Source organism: Nycticebus coucang, chromosome X, assembly GCF_027406575.1.
Source record: "Nycticebus coucang isolate mNycCou1 chromosome X, mNycCou1.pri, whole genome shotgun sequence".
Taxonomy (NCBI): Eukaryota; Metazoa; Chordata; class Mammalia; order Primates; family Lorisidae; genus Nycticebus; species Nycticebus coucang.
In genome coordinates, this window is record NC_069804.1 from 124,669,214 (window position 1) to 124,685,195 (window position 15,982).

At 42.4% G+C, this 15,982-nt stretch overlaps 1 protein-coding gene and 2 pseudogenes across 4 annotated transcripts in view; 1 reads left to right on the forward strand and 2 right to left on the reverse strand.

Moving 5' to 3' along the window:
* Positions 1-4,236: 4,236 nt before the first annotated feature.
* On the reverse strand, positions 4,237-15,483 carry LOC128577002 (mitotic spindle assembly checkpoint protein MAD2A-like; annotated as a pseudogene).
* Positions 7,853-8,024, reverse strand: LOC128578924 (uncharacterized; annotated as a pseudogene).
* LRCH2 (leucine rich repeats and calponin homology domain containing 2) overlaps positions 15,433-15,982 on the forward strand; it is a 250,428-nt gene continuing 249,878 nt past the window's right edge. For 2 of the 4 annotated variants that reach the window (XM_053580439.1, XM_053580441.1), the window contains exon 1: positions 15,433-15,821. In XM_053580439.1, coding sequence (XP_053436414.1) covers positions 15,482-15,821 — 340 coding nt within the window. In that variant the 5' untranslated portion in view covers positions 15,433-15,481. Of the gene's footprint in view, positions 15,822-15,892; positions 15,970-15,982 lie in introns of those variants that run through there. The other 2 variants (XM_053580440.1, XM_053580442.1) reach the window with 2 other exon arrangements.

The following is a 15,982-nucleotide window of genomic DNA, read 5'->3' on the forward strand; positions in this document are numbered from 1 at the left end:
TTTTTTCCTTTGCCACTTCTCAGCTGAGAAGTTGAGCAAGTTATTTAATTTTTCCAAGCCATAGTTTCCTTGCTAATAAAATGGAGATAATAATAATGCCCACCTCACAGGACTCTGATGAAATTAGGAGAGAATTTACCTTTTGATGCTAGATAATATTACCAAGCAGAGTATATTAATGATAATTACAATGATACTAGCTGTCATTCTTTAAGCACTTACTATGTGCTAGATACTCTTTCAGGTGCTGTATTTACATTAAGTAATCCTAATTCTCACAATATCCCTATAAGGTAGGTGGTATTATCATCTCTGTTTTTCAGATGAAGAAAGAGACACAGAGATGACAAATAACTAGCCCAAGGCCACGTAGTTATTAAGTGGCAGAGGAGTAGAAGTGGAAAGGACTAAATTGGAGGCTACTGTAGTAGTCCAGAGAAAATAGTAACTTGAATTAAAATCATGGCAGTGGAGATGATGTTAGTAATCAAACAGTGTGGTGCATTTATGTATTTAGTTTTTCCAATTTATCAAAAGCTTTCAACCAGTTTCAGAAGCCTCCTGGAATAAAAGTTTTTTTTTTTAATAGAGTCAGATTCTCACTTTATTTTATTTATTATTATTTTTTTTTAGAGACAGAGTCTCACTTTATCACCCTTGGTAGTGTGCTGTGGCATCACAGCTACAGCAACTTCCAACTCCTGGGTTTTAGGCGATTCTCTTGTCTCAGCCTCCCTAATAGCTGGGACTACAGGCGCCTGCCACAACTCCCGGCTATTTTTTTTTTTTTTTTTTTTTTTGCTGTTGTTGCAGTTTGGCTGGGGCTGGGTTTGAACCCATCACCCTCAGTATATGGGGCTGGCACCCTACTCACAGAGCCACACGTGCCCCCCAGATTCTCACTTTATCGCCCTCAGTAGAGTGCCATGGCATCACAGCTAGCAGCAACCTCCAATCCAACTCCTGGGCTTAGGCGAGTCTCTTGCCTCAACCTCCCAAGTAGCTGGGACTACAGACGCCTGCCACAACATCTGTGATTTGTGTTTTTGTTGTTGTTGTTGTTGCAATTTGGCTGGGGCCGTGTTTGAACCTGCCACCCTTGGTGTATGGGGCCGGCGCCCAACCCACTGAGCCAAAGGCACCCCCAGGAATAAAAGATTTTAATCTAAGTAAATAGCAAGTTTTATTAAAGAGCATTTAAGATGTAAAAAATGGAAGAAATAGCCTAGTTCATCAAAGAGAACCTACTTGTTTACTAATTAGTACCTTAGAATTATCTACTCTTTTGTTAAATGACTAGAGTTAGCTATTTTAGTAAAGCTATTAAAACTACAATAGAGGGCCAGGCACGAGGGCTCATGCCTGTAATCCTAGCACTCTGGGAGACAAGCCTGAGCAAGAGTGAGACTCCATCTCTCTTAAAAATAGAAAAATTAGCCTACATTCTCAGAGTCGAAGCATTCTAAGATAGACATACTCTTATCTGACAATTGTGAATGTTACTTTTTTTGCATTATTATTATTATTATTATTATTGCTCAATTTCTTTTCTGAACGTATTTATTTTTGTTTGTTCTTTATGAGCTTTTTGTTTCTAGTACTTACCTTAAACATTGTTATTGTCATTAAATTTTAAGCTTTTTTAATTTTGCGAAGGCAAAAAGTGGAAACCAAATACACACGTATATGTATAGAGAAAATTAAAAAATAATTAGTCTACATTGTGGGCTTGGTGCCTGTGGCTCAAGCAGCTAGGGTGCCAGCCACATACACCTGAGCTGGCAGGTTCGAATCCAGCCCGGGCCTGCCAAACAACAATGACAGCTGCAACAAAAAAAAATAGCTGGGCGTTGTGGCAGGCACCTGTAATCCCAGCTACTTGGGAGGCAGACACAGGAGAATCGCTTGAGCCAGTGAGTGGGAGGTTGCTGTGAGCTGTGATGTTACAGCACTCTACCCAGGGCAACAGCTTGAGGCTCTGTCTCAAAAAAAAAAAAATTAGTCTACATTGTGGCAGGCGCCTGTAGTCCCAGCTACTTGGAAGCTGAGGCAAGAGGATCTCTTGAGCCCAAGAGTCTGAAGTTGCTGTGAGCTATGATAATACCATGGCAGAGACTCTTGTCTCAAAAAAAGCACCCAAAAAACAAAAAACGAAAACAACCACAAAAGAGGGGTGTGTTTTTTTTTAGGGTGGAAAGCTCAGTAGGTGCTGCACGCAGGACAAGAAAAGAATTTCTCTAGGCCAAGATTGGGATATAAAAATATAAGTTTATTTTATACTTTAGAAGGAGAGAGTGAGTGGGAGGAGAGAGGGAAAAGAGAGAGAGAGAAAAAAAAAGAGTGAGAAACAAACAGAGTGGCATCCTAAAGAAAGAAAGGAATCAGGCCCGCCCTGAGGTCCAGTGGGTAACTAAATTTAAGGGTGAACAAAAAGGTAATTGCACGGAATTCACGAGTATTGTAAATGTGAATGCTGTGTCTGTTTTTTTCCTATGGCAAGGTTGAAGACAGACATTTTTCCAGGTGTTTCCGATCCTGCAGCCTAATGTTCATATTCCATTCTTTGTCCCAGACACTCAGGAAATCACTTGAGGCTGTGGGAACAAAGGAGCTGGTGAATGTAAAACGAAAGAAGTTAACATTTCCTTTGGTCTGCTAGGCTCCTCAGTGGGTGTGAAAAGGGAACTGGGGGCTGTTAACAAGAGTAAGAGAAAGGAAGCAAGTAGAGAGAAATTGATTTAGTCCTAACTGAAAAATTGTGAGTTAATAATTCTTCTATTATTTCATTATAAAGACCATATCTTTACCAGGGGTAAAGTATGTTAGTCTTCTATATTAATTGCCCTTGTTAGATCCTGGCAGTGTGAAATATGAGAGCATAACAACCAATATATTTTCTACTACTTTATGAAATCATACCGTACTTGTAGACAAAGTACTTAAGCAAAAATAAATAACCTCTTAGGTTTAGAGCATTAGGTTTACAGATTTGGTCTTCAAAAGAAATTACATTATCCATCCAAACAAAACAAAACAACTCTTATAATTTGGGTACACTGCCACCACAGTCCAACAGATTCATGTCATAGGTTTTTGAGGAAGATAAAGTAGAAAACATAAACTTGTAAACTAGCCACATTTTACATGAAATAAAAACTATGTAGGATGGTGAAGGCTTGAAGCAAATTTTAAAGTAAAAGATAAATAATTAGACTTTTGTAGATGCCCAACTGGATTCTTTATCATTTCATTCCAACCTTCATTTATACACAGATTTTGGTACAAATGTTTTATTTCATTCTGATTAAGGAAATACAGACTCCAAACCCTATAGAGACTTAAATTTTCTTCTAGGGTTTTAGTCTAGCTTGATATCATAATTTCTTTAATATGCTTTACTGAAATGCCATTAACTCCTTTTTTTTTTTGAAATACACAAATTAAATTTTATGTTCTCGTTTTCTTTTTCTTTCTTTCTTTTTTTTTTTTTTGAGACAGAGTCTCACTACGTTTATCGCCCTTGGTAGAGTGCTGTCATGTCACAGCTCACAGCAACCTCAAACTCTTGGGCTTAAGTGATTCTCTTGCCTCAGCCTCCCAAGTAGCTGGGACTACAAGGCACCTGTCACAACACCCAGCTATTTTTTGTTGCAGTCGTCATTGTTGTTTAGTTTGCCTGGGCTGGGTTCCAACCCACCACTCTCGGTGTATGTAACCATTGTGCTACAGGTGCTGAGCCTATGTCCTCATTTTCATTTAAAGAATGGTTTTATAAAACACAGACAAAAAGAAAAAAAATTTTTTTGGAGACAAAGTCTCACTCTATTGCCCTGGATAGATTGTACTGGGTAGAGTACCCTGGTGTCGTAGCTCACAGCAACCTCAGACTTTTGGGCTTGAGCAATTCTCTTGGCCTCAGCCCCCAGAGTAACTGGGACTACAGGCACACCACATCAGCTGGCTATTTTTTTCTATTTTTAGTAGAGACAGGGTACAGCTCTTACTCAAGTTCCTCTCTAACTTCTGAGCTCAAGCAATCTACCTGAGTAGGCCTCCTAGACTGTTGGAATTATATGGCACTCTACCCAGGGGGACAGAGTGAGACTCTGTCTCTTTTTTTTTTTTTTTTTTTTTTTTTCAGTTTTTGTCCAGGGCTGGGTTTGAACCCGCCACCTCCGGCATATGAGGCTGGTGCCCTACTCCGTTGAGCCACAGGCGCCGCCCAGAGACTGTGTCTCAAGAAAAAGAAAAAAAGAACTGTAGTCCAGACTCTTCCCATTTTTCAGGTACAACCAAATCTTTGCCTATGTAGATCACTAGATTAGATGAAGATGAAACTTCTAAAAGTGGCAGACATGTCGCTGTAGCTGTGATCATCTGATCACTGAGTGGATTTCATCCTGGAGAACTTTCTGAGACTTTTCTCTGGGTGCACTATCATCTTTTGCAGTCTTGTCACACTCAGTATCAAACTGTCATCTTTCAAGGAGCTCACCATTTTCCATATTTGAGATAACTACACCCAGTTTCTTTTTTCGTTTTTTTTTGAGACACAGTCATATTTTGTTGTCCTCAGTAGAGTGCGGTGGCTCATAGCTCAGCCTTCCAAGTAGCTGGGACTACAGGTGCCCACCACAATGCCTGGCTATTTTTAGAGATGGGGGTCTCACTCCTGCTCAGGGTGGTCTCGAATCAAACTCGTGAGCTCAAGCAATCACCTGCCTCTGCCTCCCAGAGTGCTAGGATTATAGGTGTGAGCCACTGTGCCCAGCAGGCTGTACAACCAGTTTCTGAACTGAACATTTGTCTAATCAATCTCTTAGCTGTTCTTCCAGCACATCGTTTAGGTATTTTTTGAGCTCAAGATCCTTAGTTACAAGCAAGATGAGTCCATATTTCTGCACTCCAGTAAAGGTTTCAGATGGATATCTGTCACGCTGATATAAAATGCTGTTGATGCCAAATGAGAAGCACTCGGCCATGATTTCGGTGCCCCTGCACAGGGTGATGCCCTGCTCCCAGGACAAAAGCACTCTCTTCTAGCTGGCAGACAGCATCCACATTGGCTCCCATAGCTGTTCCCCACCAATCTTTCAAAAGTAATCAACTTCTCTTTTTCTTTCTCGTGGGCATAGCCTGCTTAAAGGTTGCATGATAGTTGTATAGATTTTACTTTATTAAGCAATTTGTATTTTGCTTGAAAAGACCCTATTTCATTGTTCTCTCTCCTGTATTACAAGAAGAGGAAGGTATGCAAGACATACTTGCCCAAAAGGATATATGGCTTTGTTTTAGTGTGTTTTGTGTTACTATAGAGAACACCTGAAAGTGGGTTGAAGGAGCTAAGGAAATTTCACCCCCAAATATGATTCCTTGGTATAAAGAATATTTCCAGTGAAAAGGCCATTTTTGATTAGAAAGCACCAGCCTCTCATCTATAAAACCTGAGTAACCTGATTTATAATCAGAAAAGGGGCTTCTGGACTCCTTACCACATGCTAATAGACCTCCCCTAAAGTCATTTGAAGCACAATACCTGCCTCTCAGGTTAATTTACTAATTTATCTGTTTCCATCCATCTACCCATCGCCCCCTTAGCAACTGCTTGCTTCCAGTTTCTCTCCCCCCTACCTTCTTTTTTTTTTTTTTTTTTTTTTTTTTTTTTTATTTTGGCCGGGGCTAGGTTTGAACCCGCCACCTCCGGCATATGGGACCGGCGCCCTACTCCTTGAGCCACAGGCGCCGCCCTCTCCCCCCTACCTACTAAAAGGCATCTTTAAAAGCCACTATCTCTGAAACTTTGGGAAATCATTCTTGTGGGTCCCCCCATGTGCATGGCATTTGGAAGGAAACCTTTCTCTTGTTAATCTACGGTAACTATGAGTTGATCTTTTCAGTGAATCAACGTAGGGGAAAAGGGCAAGTTTCCCTGAGACTCTCCTTCAGGGTAATTTATAAGGTGAGGTTCATTTTGCTCATGGTTTTATAGACTTGAAAGTATGAAAAGCAAGGCACTGGCATCTGCTCAGCTTCTTGTGAGGGCCACGTGATAGATCAAAACATAGTGGGGCAAGAGGCATGAACAGTACCTACTCCCAAGTGCTCATAGTCTCTGATCACAAGAGAAATGCAAATCAGCTGGGCACTCTTCGCTCAGTAGTTAAGGCACCAGCCACATGCTCCAGGGCTGGTGGGTTTGAACTTGGCCCAGGCCTGCTAAATAACAACAACAACAAATAGCCGGGCCTTGGGGCAGGTGCCTGTAGTCCCAGCTACTAGGGAGACTGAGGCTAGAGAATCGCTTGAGCCCAAGAGTTTGAGGTTGCCGTGAGCTGTGACACCACTGCAGAATGCAAATCAAACCACCCTAAGATATCATCTAACTACAGAGAGAATAGCCCACACCACAAAGTCCCTAAGCTGCAGGTGCCAAAGTGGGTGTGGTGGGATTGCAAACTGATAGAGCCTCTTTGGAAAGAAGTATGGAGAATCCTCAAAGAGCTAAAAGTAGACCTTCCATTTGATCCCACAATTACTAGGTTTCTACCCAGTAGAAAAAAATCATTTTACTATAAGGACATTTGCACTAGAATGTTTATCACAGCTCAATTCACAATCACCAAGGTGTGAAACAACCCAAGTGCCCATCGACTCATGAATGGATAAATAAACCTAGGCATATGTATGCCATGCAGTACCATTCAGCCATAAAGAAAGATAGTTTACATCTTTTGTGTTTACATGGAACGATTTGAAGACCATCCTCTGAAGTAAAGTATCACAAGAATAGAAAACAAGCATCCAATGTACTCAGTACTAATATGAAACTAGTAGATAAGCAACTACACACCCACATGAGCGAAACACAATTAAATTCCAGTAGGGGAGGCAGGGCATGGTGGCCAACGCCTGTAATCCTAACCTTCTGGGATGCCAAGTCTGGTGGTTTGCCTGAGCTCAGGACCTATCTCTACTAAAAAATAGAAAAACTGGCTGGGTGGGTGCCTGTAGTCCCAAATACTTTGGAGGCTGAGGCAAGAGATCAATCGCTCGAGCCCAAAGAGAGGTTGCTGTGAGCTATGACATTACAACACTCAACTCCAGGGCAACTGAGATTCAGTCTCAAAAAAAAAAAAATTCAATTAGGGGATGAGGAGATGGGACGGAGGGTGGAGATGGGAGGGGGTGAAGAAGTGTGGGAAGCTTTCACCTGAGAGGCACACTGTAGGGGTATGTGGCATATCTCCTGGGGGCTCAACTACAACTTGGAGTTTACCTAAGAAAAGCAAACAATTTAACCTAATCATTTGCAACCTGGACACAGAAGGAGAGGACCAAACAGGAGGGAGGAACCTTGCTTTCTAACAGCCTCCTGTCTGGGGAACTAATCCAGTTTGGGGAGAGCAAAGCACTCACCAGAACAGCCCCAAGCCATTCTTGAGGGATTGGCTCCCTTGGTTCTCACACTTCCCTTTAGGCTCCACCTCTCTTCCCAGAACACTGCCACACTGAGGATCATATTTCAACATGAGTTATGGTAGGAGCAAACCATATTGCAGTCAGGCGTTTCTCCATGTTTATACAACACAGCAGGTGTGTTTTCATGTTTTTATATAAAGAGAAGACTTTCTAATGTAGTACCAAAGAAAACTAAAAATTTTCCCGAATCTTGTGTTTTCTTTTCTTTTTTTTTTTTTTTTTGCAGTTTTTGGCCGGGGCTGGGTTTGAACCCGCCACCTCTGGCATATGCGGCCGGCGCCCTACCCCTTTGAGCCACACGCACCACCATTTTTTCTTTCTTTTTAAAAATTTTTTATGAGACACTGAAAGACACTCTCTTGCCCCCTCCTCTGGGGGATGCACCTCTTCCTGGAAGTACTGCAACGCCACGTCAATGCATGGAGCAGACAGAGCACCTCCTATTTCCAAAAATCCATTTAATATATTGTCATTGAGTAGAAGACATATCAGATACTAAACTGATAAGAGAAGACTTGATTTTAGCCAAGAGGCTGAGAACTGATACACTTATGTTTTCTAATTGGACATAACAGGTTTAAAATAATTTTATGCGATGAATTATTTACTTTCTTTTGACCAAGCTAAACTAGCAAAATTCAGCAATCTGCATTTTTTTTTTTACCTTCTACTCTAATAAGAAAACTCTTCAGAATTTGTAACAGAACCATGCCGCTTAACGCAAAGCCAGACATTTAAGATATATTTTAAAGGAGGGTTTGGTATAGGTATTTAAACAGATGCAATGATATCAGGTTAACATCCTAGAGACATGGAGGTCAAAATCTGGGATTGTATTAGAGACAGTAATCCGGAATTGGAGTTGAATTACAGTGAAAACACAAAGGATAGGGGAGAGGCAGAAACTGAGGCAGCACTGAAGAAAATGCCCCTGTCAGAAGAATTGTTGATACGCCATGGTCCACTCAGATAAGTGTTCTTTCGGCAAAGTGAGCCCAGAACTAATGACAATAATTGTTAAATAATACATTAGGACTAGGACTGGGTACTTTATACAAGTATGTAATCCTCACTACAATCCTATGAGATAGCTAATAATGTTACCATCTCTAGTTTATACATGAGGAATCGGAGACACTGAGAGGTTACGTCACTTGTCCAACATCTCATATTTTTTAAGTGTTAGAGGAGGGATTCCTTTCCTTTCCTTTTCTTTCTTTCTTTCTTTCTTTTTTTTTGAGACAGACTCTCATTTTGTCACCCTCAGTAGAGTCCTATGGGTCCTATGGTGTCATAGCTTACAAAAACCTCAAACTCTTGGGCTCAAGAGATCCTCTTGCTTCAGCCCCCACCTGCCCAGTAACTGGGATTACAGGCTCCAGCCATAATGCCTGGCTATGATTTCTAACCAAGAAACCATAAAATAGTTTTTGTTGATATCAACATTGAAGATCAGGTATATAATAGTTTCTTTTTTTTTTTTTTTTTGTAGAGACGGAGTCTCACTTTATGGCCCTCAATAGAGTGCTGTGTCCTCACACAGCTCACAGCAACCTCCAACTCCTGGGCTTAAGCGATTCTCTTGCCTCAGCCTCCCGAGCAGCTGGGACTACAGGCGCCCGCCACAACGCCCGGCTATTTTTTGGTTGCAGTTTGGCCGGGGCCGGGTTTGAACCCGCCACCCTCGGTATATGGGGCGGGCGCCCTACCGACTGAGCCACAGGCACCGCCCAATAGTTTCTTGTAAGTAATAGTGATTATTCATAACAGTTGTCCAAAATCCCTTTTAAATTAATAAATATTAATTTTGGAATTAATGAATTTGTTAGGATTGGTTAAAACAGGGCAAAGGTTTATCTGGAAGGGCAAAACCAAAGACAGATTGGAGGAGGATCAGGGATGTCCTATATTATATAAAAATTCTGCTAAAATAAATTAACATGTAGTCCTCTGAAGGCCTCTTGCAGGAACAGGGATCAGAGGAGGGCCCAGTGAGTTTCCTCCTCCCCCATTTCTCTAGTCACTTTATTTGCATTTCTCAGGGGTTTCTGAGGTTGGAGTGAGCAGAACTGCACTTTTCATTTCAGCTACAGCTCACTCTAATAGTTTAGAATGTGATAAATTAAAAGTTTTTTTTTCCAGGGTTCAGATGCATCTCTTGCTGATACCTAACATTTCATTGTCATCCCATTCCCCCAAATTAGCATTTACTTGAAGTAATGTTTTCAGGAAATACACTACAGAGATTACATGGCTTTTTCATGGATCATGATCAGGATTTAAGAAAAATTTTCATGTTATACTTTGAGCTATTTAATCTCCAAATTCATTGCCTTGTTCTAGATCCCGAGTTAAAACATTTTATCTCATGTTTGGTTTATTTACAGATTGGTAAGCACGTCCTGTAGTCTAGCCCAATGAGTTTGATCTTTAATAGAAGAATTTGTAGCTTTGGACATTTGACAGTGCCTTTCCTCCTCTATATTATTTATAAGTGTTTTGAATAGCGGTGACTATAAACTGGCCTGGAATTTCTGAAGTTCCTTTTGGAGTTCTCTTGAACAGAAATTATGTTTGTAGTCTGCCAGTATTTTAACAGAGCCATCTTTTTTTTTTTTTTTGATTTTTGGCCAGGGCTGGGTTTGAACCCGCCACCTCCAGCATATGGGACTAGCGCCCTACTCCTTGAGCCACAGGCACCACCCAACAGAGCCATCTTTTGTTCAAAATTCCCCTACTTTCTTCTTGTTTTCTTTTTTTTTTTTTTTGTAGAGACAGAGTCTCACTGTACCGCCCTCGGGTAGAGTGCCGTGGCGTCACACGGCTCACAGCAACCTCTAACTCCTGGGCTTCCGCGATTCTCTTGCCTCAGCCTCCCTAGTAGCTGGGACTACAGGCGCCCGCCACAACGCCCGGCTATTTTTTTTTGTTGTTGCAGTTTGACCGGGGCTGGGTTTGAACCCGCCACCCTCGGCATGTGGGGCCGGCGCCCTACTCGCTGAGCCACAGGCGCCGCCCTCTTCTTGTTTTCTTTTTATAATTTTTTTTTTTTTTTTTTTTTTGAGACAGAACCTCAAGCTGTCGCCCTGGGTGGAGTGCCGTAGCATCACAGCTCACAGCACCCTCCAACTCCTGGGCTCAAGCGGTTCTCCTGCCTCCGCCTTCCAAGTAGCTGGGACTACAGGCACCCACCACAACACCTGGCTATTTTTTGGTTGCATCCATCATTGTTGTTTGGCGGGCCAGGGCTGGATTCGAACCTGCCAGCTCAGGTGTATGTGGCTAGCGCCTTAGCTGCTTGAGCCACAGGCGCCAAGCCTTTTTACAATCTTTGATATGTGTCATCCAGTCTTAGTGATTTATTAACATACATATTGTAAATTTGGCTTGGGTAAATCTGAGTATTCTCTATAATTTAACCAGTTACTAATGTGTCATTTCAGGAATAGCTCTGAAGTGGTAATTACATAAAATATCCTCTAGTAAGACTGACACAAAAAATTCATGCAATGCTGGGGTGGCGCCTGTGGCTCAGTCGGTAAGGCGCTGGCCCCATATACCGAGGGTGGCGGGTTCAAACCCGGCCCCGGCCGAACTGCAACCAAAAAATAGCTGGGCGTTGTGGCGGGCGCCTGTAGTCCCAGCTACTCGGGAGGCTGAGGCAAGAGAAATCACTTAAGCCCAGGAGTTGGAGGTTGCTGTGAGCTGTGTGAGGCCACGGCACTCTACCGAGGGCCATAAAGTGAGACTCTGTCTCTACAAAAAAAAAAAAAAAATTCATGCAATGCATCAGATATCTCTTTAACCACAAGTATCAAGGAATTTATTGATTTAGTCTTGGCTTTATGCATTTTGTATATGTTCTTTGTTATTTAATTTTGCTTTTTGAAGGGGAAGAGGTATAGTAAAGAGATTCACATTTATTTAGTACTTAATGCTGTGGTATGACTTACATGGATAATACCCCGTTTTCCCGAAAATAAGACCTACTTACAGGAAAGATAAGACGTCACATGAAAATAAGACCTAGCGCATCTTTGGGAGCACACCTTAAAATAAGACACTTATTTTTGGGGAAACAGGGTAGTTCCTGGCACAGAGTAAGTTTTCACTAGATGCTTATTAAATCAATGAGTGAATGCCATATATTGTGCTTGTCACTTTATATATGTGCCCTTATTTACTCTTACAACAATCTTATGTGAGATATGTTCTATTTTTCTTCATCTATAAAATACAAGAATAATAATAAAAGAATAATAGTACCTATTTTACAGGATTGTGTAAGTATTGAATGACTTAATGTATTTTTTTTTTTTTATGTAGAGACAGAGTCTCACTGTACCGCCCTCGGTAGAGTGCCGTGGCGTCACACAGCTCACAGCAACCTCTAACTCCTGGGCTTCCGCGATTCTCTTGCCTCAGCCTCCCGAGCAGCTGGGACTACAGGCGGACTTAATATATGTTAAACAATTAGGATAGTTTCTGGCAAATAGTAAGCATTGTTTGAATATTATTATTGTTACTTTCCACTGTCACCTAAGAAGGCACTGAAGTACAGAGTTTTTAAGTAATTTTCCCAAGTGTTACAGAGAGAATTAAAGGGCTGGAACACATTTCTAAACTTCATGCTCTTTCTTCTAAATCTTTTACCTTCTTTTAGCTTTGGTGTTCTTGTCAAAGAGCTCTACAAAATGTTTACTTGATTTTCATGTATGCCTACCTTACTTAGTAGGCATCCCATTTTTTTTTTTTTCTTACTTAGGCTACTTTTCTTTTCTTTTTTTTTTTTTTTTGTAGAGACAGAGTCTCACTTTATCACCCTCGGTAGAGTGCCGTGGCATCACACAGCTCACAGCAACCTCTAACTCTTGGGCTTAGGCGATTCTCTTGCCTCAGCCTCCCGAGCAGCTGGGACTACAGGCGCCCGCCACAACGCCCGGCTATTTTTTTTGTTGCAGTTTGGCCGGGGCTGGGCTTGAACCCACCACCCTCGGCATATGGGGCCGGCGCCTTACTCACTGAGCCACAGGCGCCGCCCACTTAGGCTACTTTTCAACTCTTTGGAAGATTATTTTCCTTCTATTTCGTTGTACATGGCCTTTTTCACTTAATAGGTGAAGGGGCTAAGAAAATTTCACCCCAAAATATGATTCCTTGGTGTAAAGATTATTTTGAATTAAAGGCTATTCATAATCAGGAAACTCTGAACAAAGACTTTCCTCTATCTACTTAAAATCTTAAAGGGCTGCTAGACTCCTTATCACATGCTAATAGACCTGGCCCTAAGGTCATTTGCAGCACAATACCTGCCTCTCAGGTTAATTTACTAATCAATCTGTTTCCGTCCATCTACCCATCTCCCTTACCAACCACTGGCTGCACTTGTACTTTCCAGTTTCTCTCCCCCCCTCCCTTCTAAAAGGCATCTTTAAAAGCCACTGAGTGTCGCTTAGACTTTGGGAAATCATTCTTGTGGACTTCTCCCCATGCACATGGCATTTGGAAGGAAACCTTTCTCTCACTGATCTACCATAACCGTGAGTTGATCTTTTCAGCGAACCAACCTTGGGAAAAAGGGCAAGTTTACCTGAGACTCCCCTTCATAGGTCTCCTGATCCTCAGGACATATTTCTCTTGGACTCCAGTACATTGGTTTGAATAACTGCAAAACTTCTCATTGGCTAATTATTACAATATTTCTTTTTCTAATCTTTTCTCGAATGAATTTAGTTTTCTTTCTTACCCCTCTATCTTTCTCTTAGACTCTGTTGGCCCTGGTTAAGAGTGCAATGGTGTCACATAGCTCCTAGAAACCTCCTTAAACTCTTAGGTTCAAGTGATCCTCTTGCGTCAGCCTCCCTAGTACCTGGGACTGCAGCTCCTGCCACGATGCCTGGCTAGTTAGTTTTTCTATTTTTAGTAGAGAGTAGTCTCATTCTTGCTGAGGCTGGTCTCAGTCTCCTGAGCTCCACCTGCCTTGGCCTATCCCAGAGTGCTAGGATTATAGGCATGAGCAACTATCCTTGGCTTTTCTTACCCTTCTTAATTCTGGAAGTTCTCAATACTTGATTTGAGATATAAAGAAGGTGAGGTATAAGATACAACATTCCTTTCTGACGCAAGTAGGTTTTTAATAATTTATTTGTACTTGTTAGTTCACTGTTAAGAGTCTGATCTCAGTTCTACCGCGCCGTCATTCATGTATATGGTGAATGTAATTTCTTACAACATAGTCATTTTAATTAACCAGTGTACTATGTAGACACAAACCAATTTAGACAAGTTGTAATTCTTTCTTATATTCTTTTACAATGTAGAGCCTAGGGCAGGTAAACTTTTGTGAAGTGGAGATTTCTCTGAAAAGAAAAAGAGGCTATGGACTCATTTCTCAAGTTGAAACAGATGTAAAAAGAAATGCACAGGATACTCAAATTAGTAACTGAATATGTCTGAGCATTCTGATAGTTTTCTTTAGCAACTTTACTGAACATTAGTGGAAAAGATTTGAATGACTGAGATTGGGAGTGGAGAGGGTAGTTGGTAGAGAGATGGTAGTGACCTAAATGGTCAGGTGATACATCAGACTAGGTAGGGTGATGTCAGATTATGGAGGTTTCAAATGCCTGATAATGCAATTTGAACTTTCTTTTCTTTGTCTTTTATATGAAAAATGTCTTCAGGCCAGGCGCGGTGGATTATGCCTGCAATCCTAGCACTCTAGGAGGCTGAGTTGGGCAGATTGCTTGAGCTCACTAGTTGGAGACCAGCCTGAGCAAGAGCAAGAGCAAGACTTCCTCTCTTAAAAAACAAACAAACAAACAAACAAAAAAACCCAGCCCGGTACTCCCTGCTGCTGGGGAGGCTGAGACAAGATGATCGCTTGAGCCTAAGAGTTTGAGGCTGCTGTGAGCTGTGACTGAAAAAAAAAAAAAAATGTCTTCAGGTTGTAAGAATGTACTCATAAAATTCAAGATTGATTGGCTTCATATACCCAGTGTTAAACTTCAGAATTCCATCTAAAACCAAAACCGGTATTTAAAAAATAATCTTCAAGATTGTCTGATGATCAAAGAGCTTTTCATCAGCCAATAGTTACATGATGAGAAGAAACTAGAGATATTTTGGAGATCTTGGCACAACTTCAAAGAGTGATAGAACAGAATGCTGAGAACTCTTCCAAGTTATGGAAAGCAGCAGTTTGGCCAAGACCCACACACTGAAATGAGAAGCTTCCTTGAAAACGATTTAAAAGTCTTTTCCTGGGCGGCGCCTGTGGCTCAGGCGGGTAGGGCGCCAGCTCCATATGCCGGAGGTGCCGGGTTCATAACCCAGCCCTGGCCAAAAACTGCAAAAAAAAAAAAAATGAACTACTTATTGGCAATTGGTGTGGAAAATAAAAAACTTTCTTAAAAAAATAAAAGTCTTTTCCTATTTTGGAATTCCAAAGGATGGAAAAATTCATATATGCCTAAAACTCAATACTGCACCAGTTTTCCTCCTCAAGTAACTCCCCTAGCTTTTTTCTCTCTGTTAACACAGGTAAATGATTCCTGACGTATTTGCATTTGCTTCTCAGTAAGCTGCCCCATAGCCCATCTAAATGCTGTTTCTATATATTCTGGAGTGAATCCCTTTCATCCCTATTTCATGCATTTGTTTTTGTTTTGCAGAACGGAAACGGTGAAGCAACTTAGAGATTTGGGGACATATCGCCCCAGATGACCGCCCTATAGTTAGCTTGGTGTGGCTTCGCAAGATTTTGGTACCCAAAGCAGCGGAAACCAGGATTTAGCATCCTTCTTCTGATCATATATTTCTTAAAGCAAGCGTTCTGCACTTAAGACCATCATCTCTTCCCGATCCAACACCTCCTTCCAGCCCGCCCCCTTGTTCCTTCCCACCCTCTACCTCGCCCGCCCGCGGCCTGCGCATGCGTCCTAAGAAACCCCTACACTCCCGACTGGGAGTATTGTCGGGGGCTTTTCTCTTTCCCAGGAACATGGCGGCGAGTCAGGGAGGTGGTGGTAATAGTGGGGGCGGCGGTTGTGGTGGAGGTGTAAGTAACGGTGGCGGTGGCGCGGCCGGCGGGGGAGGTGGCGGGGCCGGAGGGGGCGGCGGCGGCACCCTGGTGGTGCCCATCCCGGGACCGACTCTTTATGGTCAGCCGTTCCCCAACGGGCCGCAGTGGAATCCGGGGAGCCTGCAGCCTCAGCATACCGTGAGGAGCCTGGACAGGGCCCTGGAGGAGGCGGGCAACTCTGGCATCCTGAGCCTCAGTGGTAGAAAACTCCGAGACTTCCCAAGCAGCGGCTACGACTTGACCGACACCACCCAAGCAGGTGACAGGACGGGGGGAGGGGAAGCTAGGCTGGGAAGGAGGAGGTGGAGGGAGTGGGTGGCTGCGTGGCTGCGCTGTTGGACTCCGCTGGTCTGGGCGGGTGAGCGGTGGCGGCGACACTAACAAAGTCGGAGCAGCCTGTTCTGAATGTGAGGGGCAAAG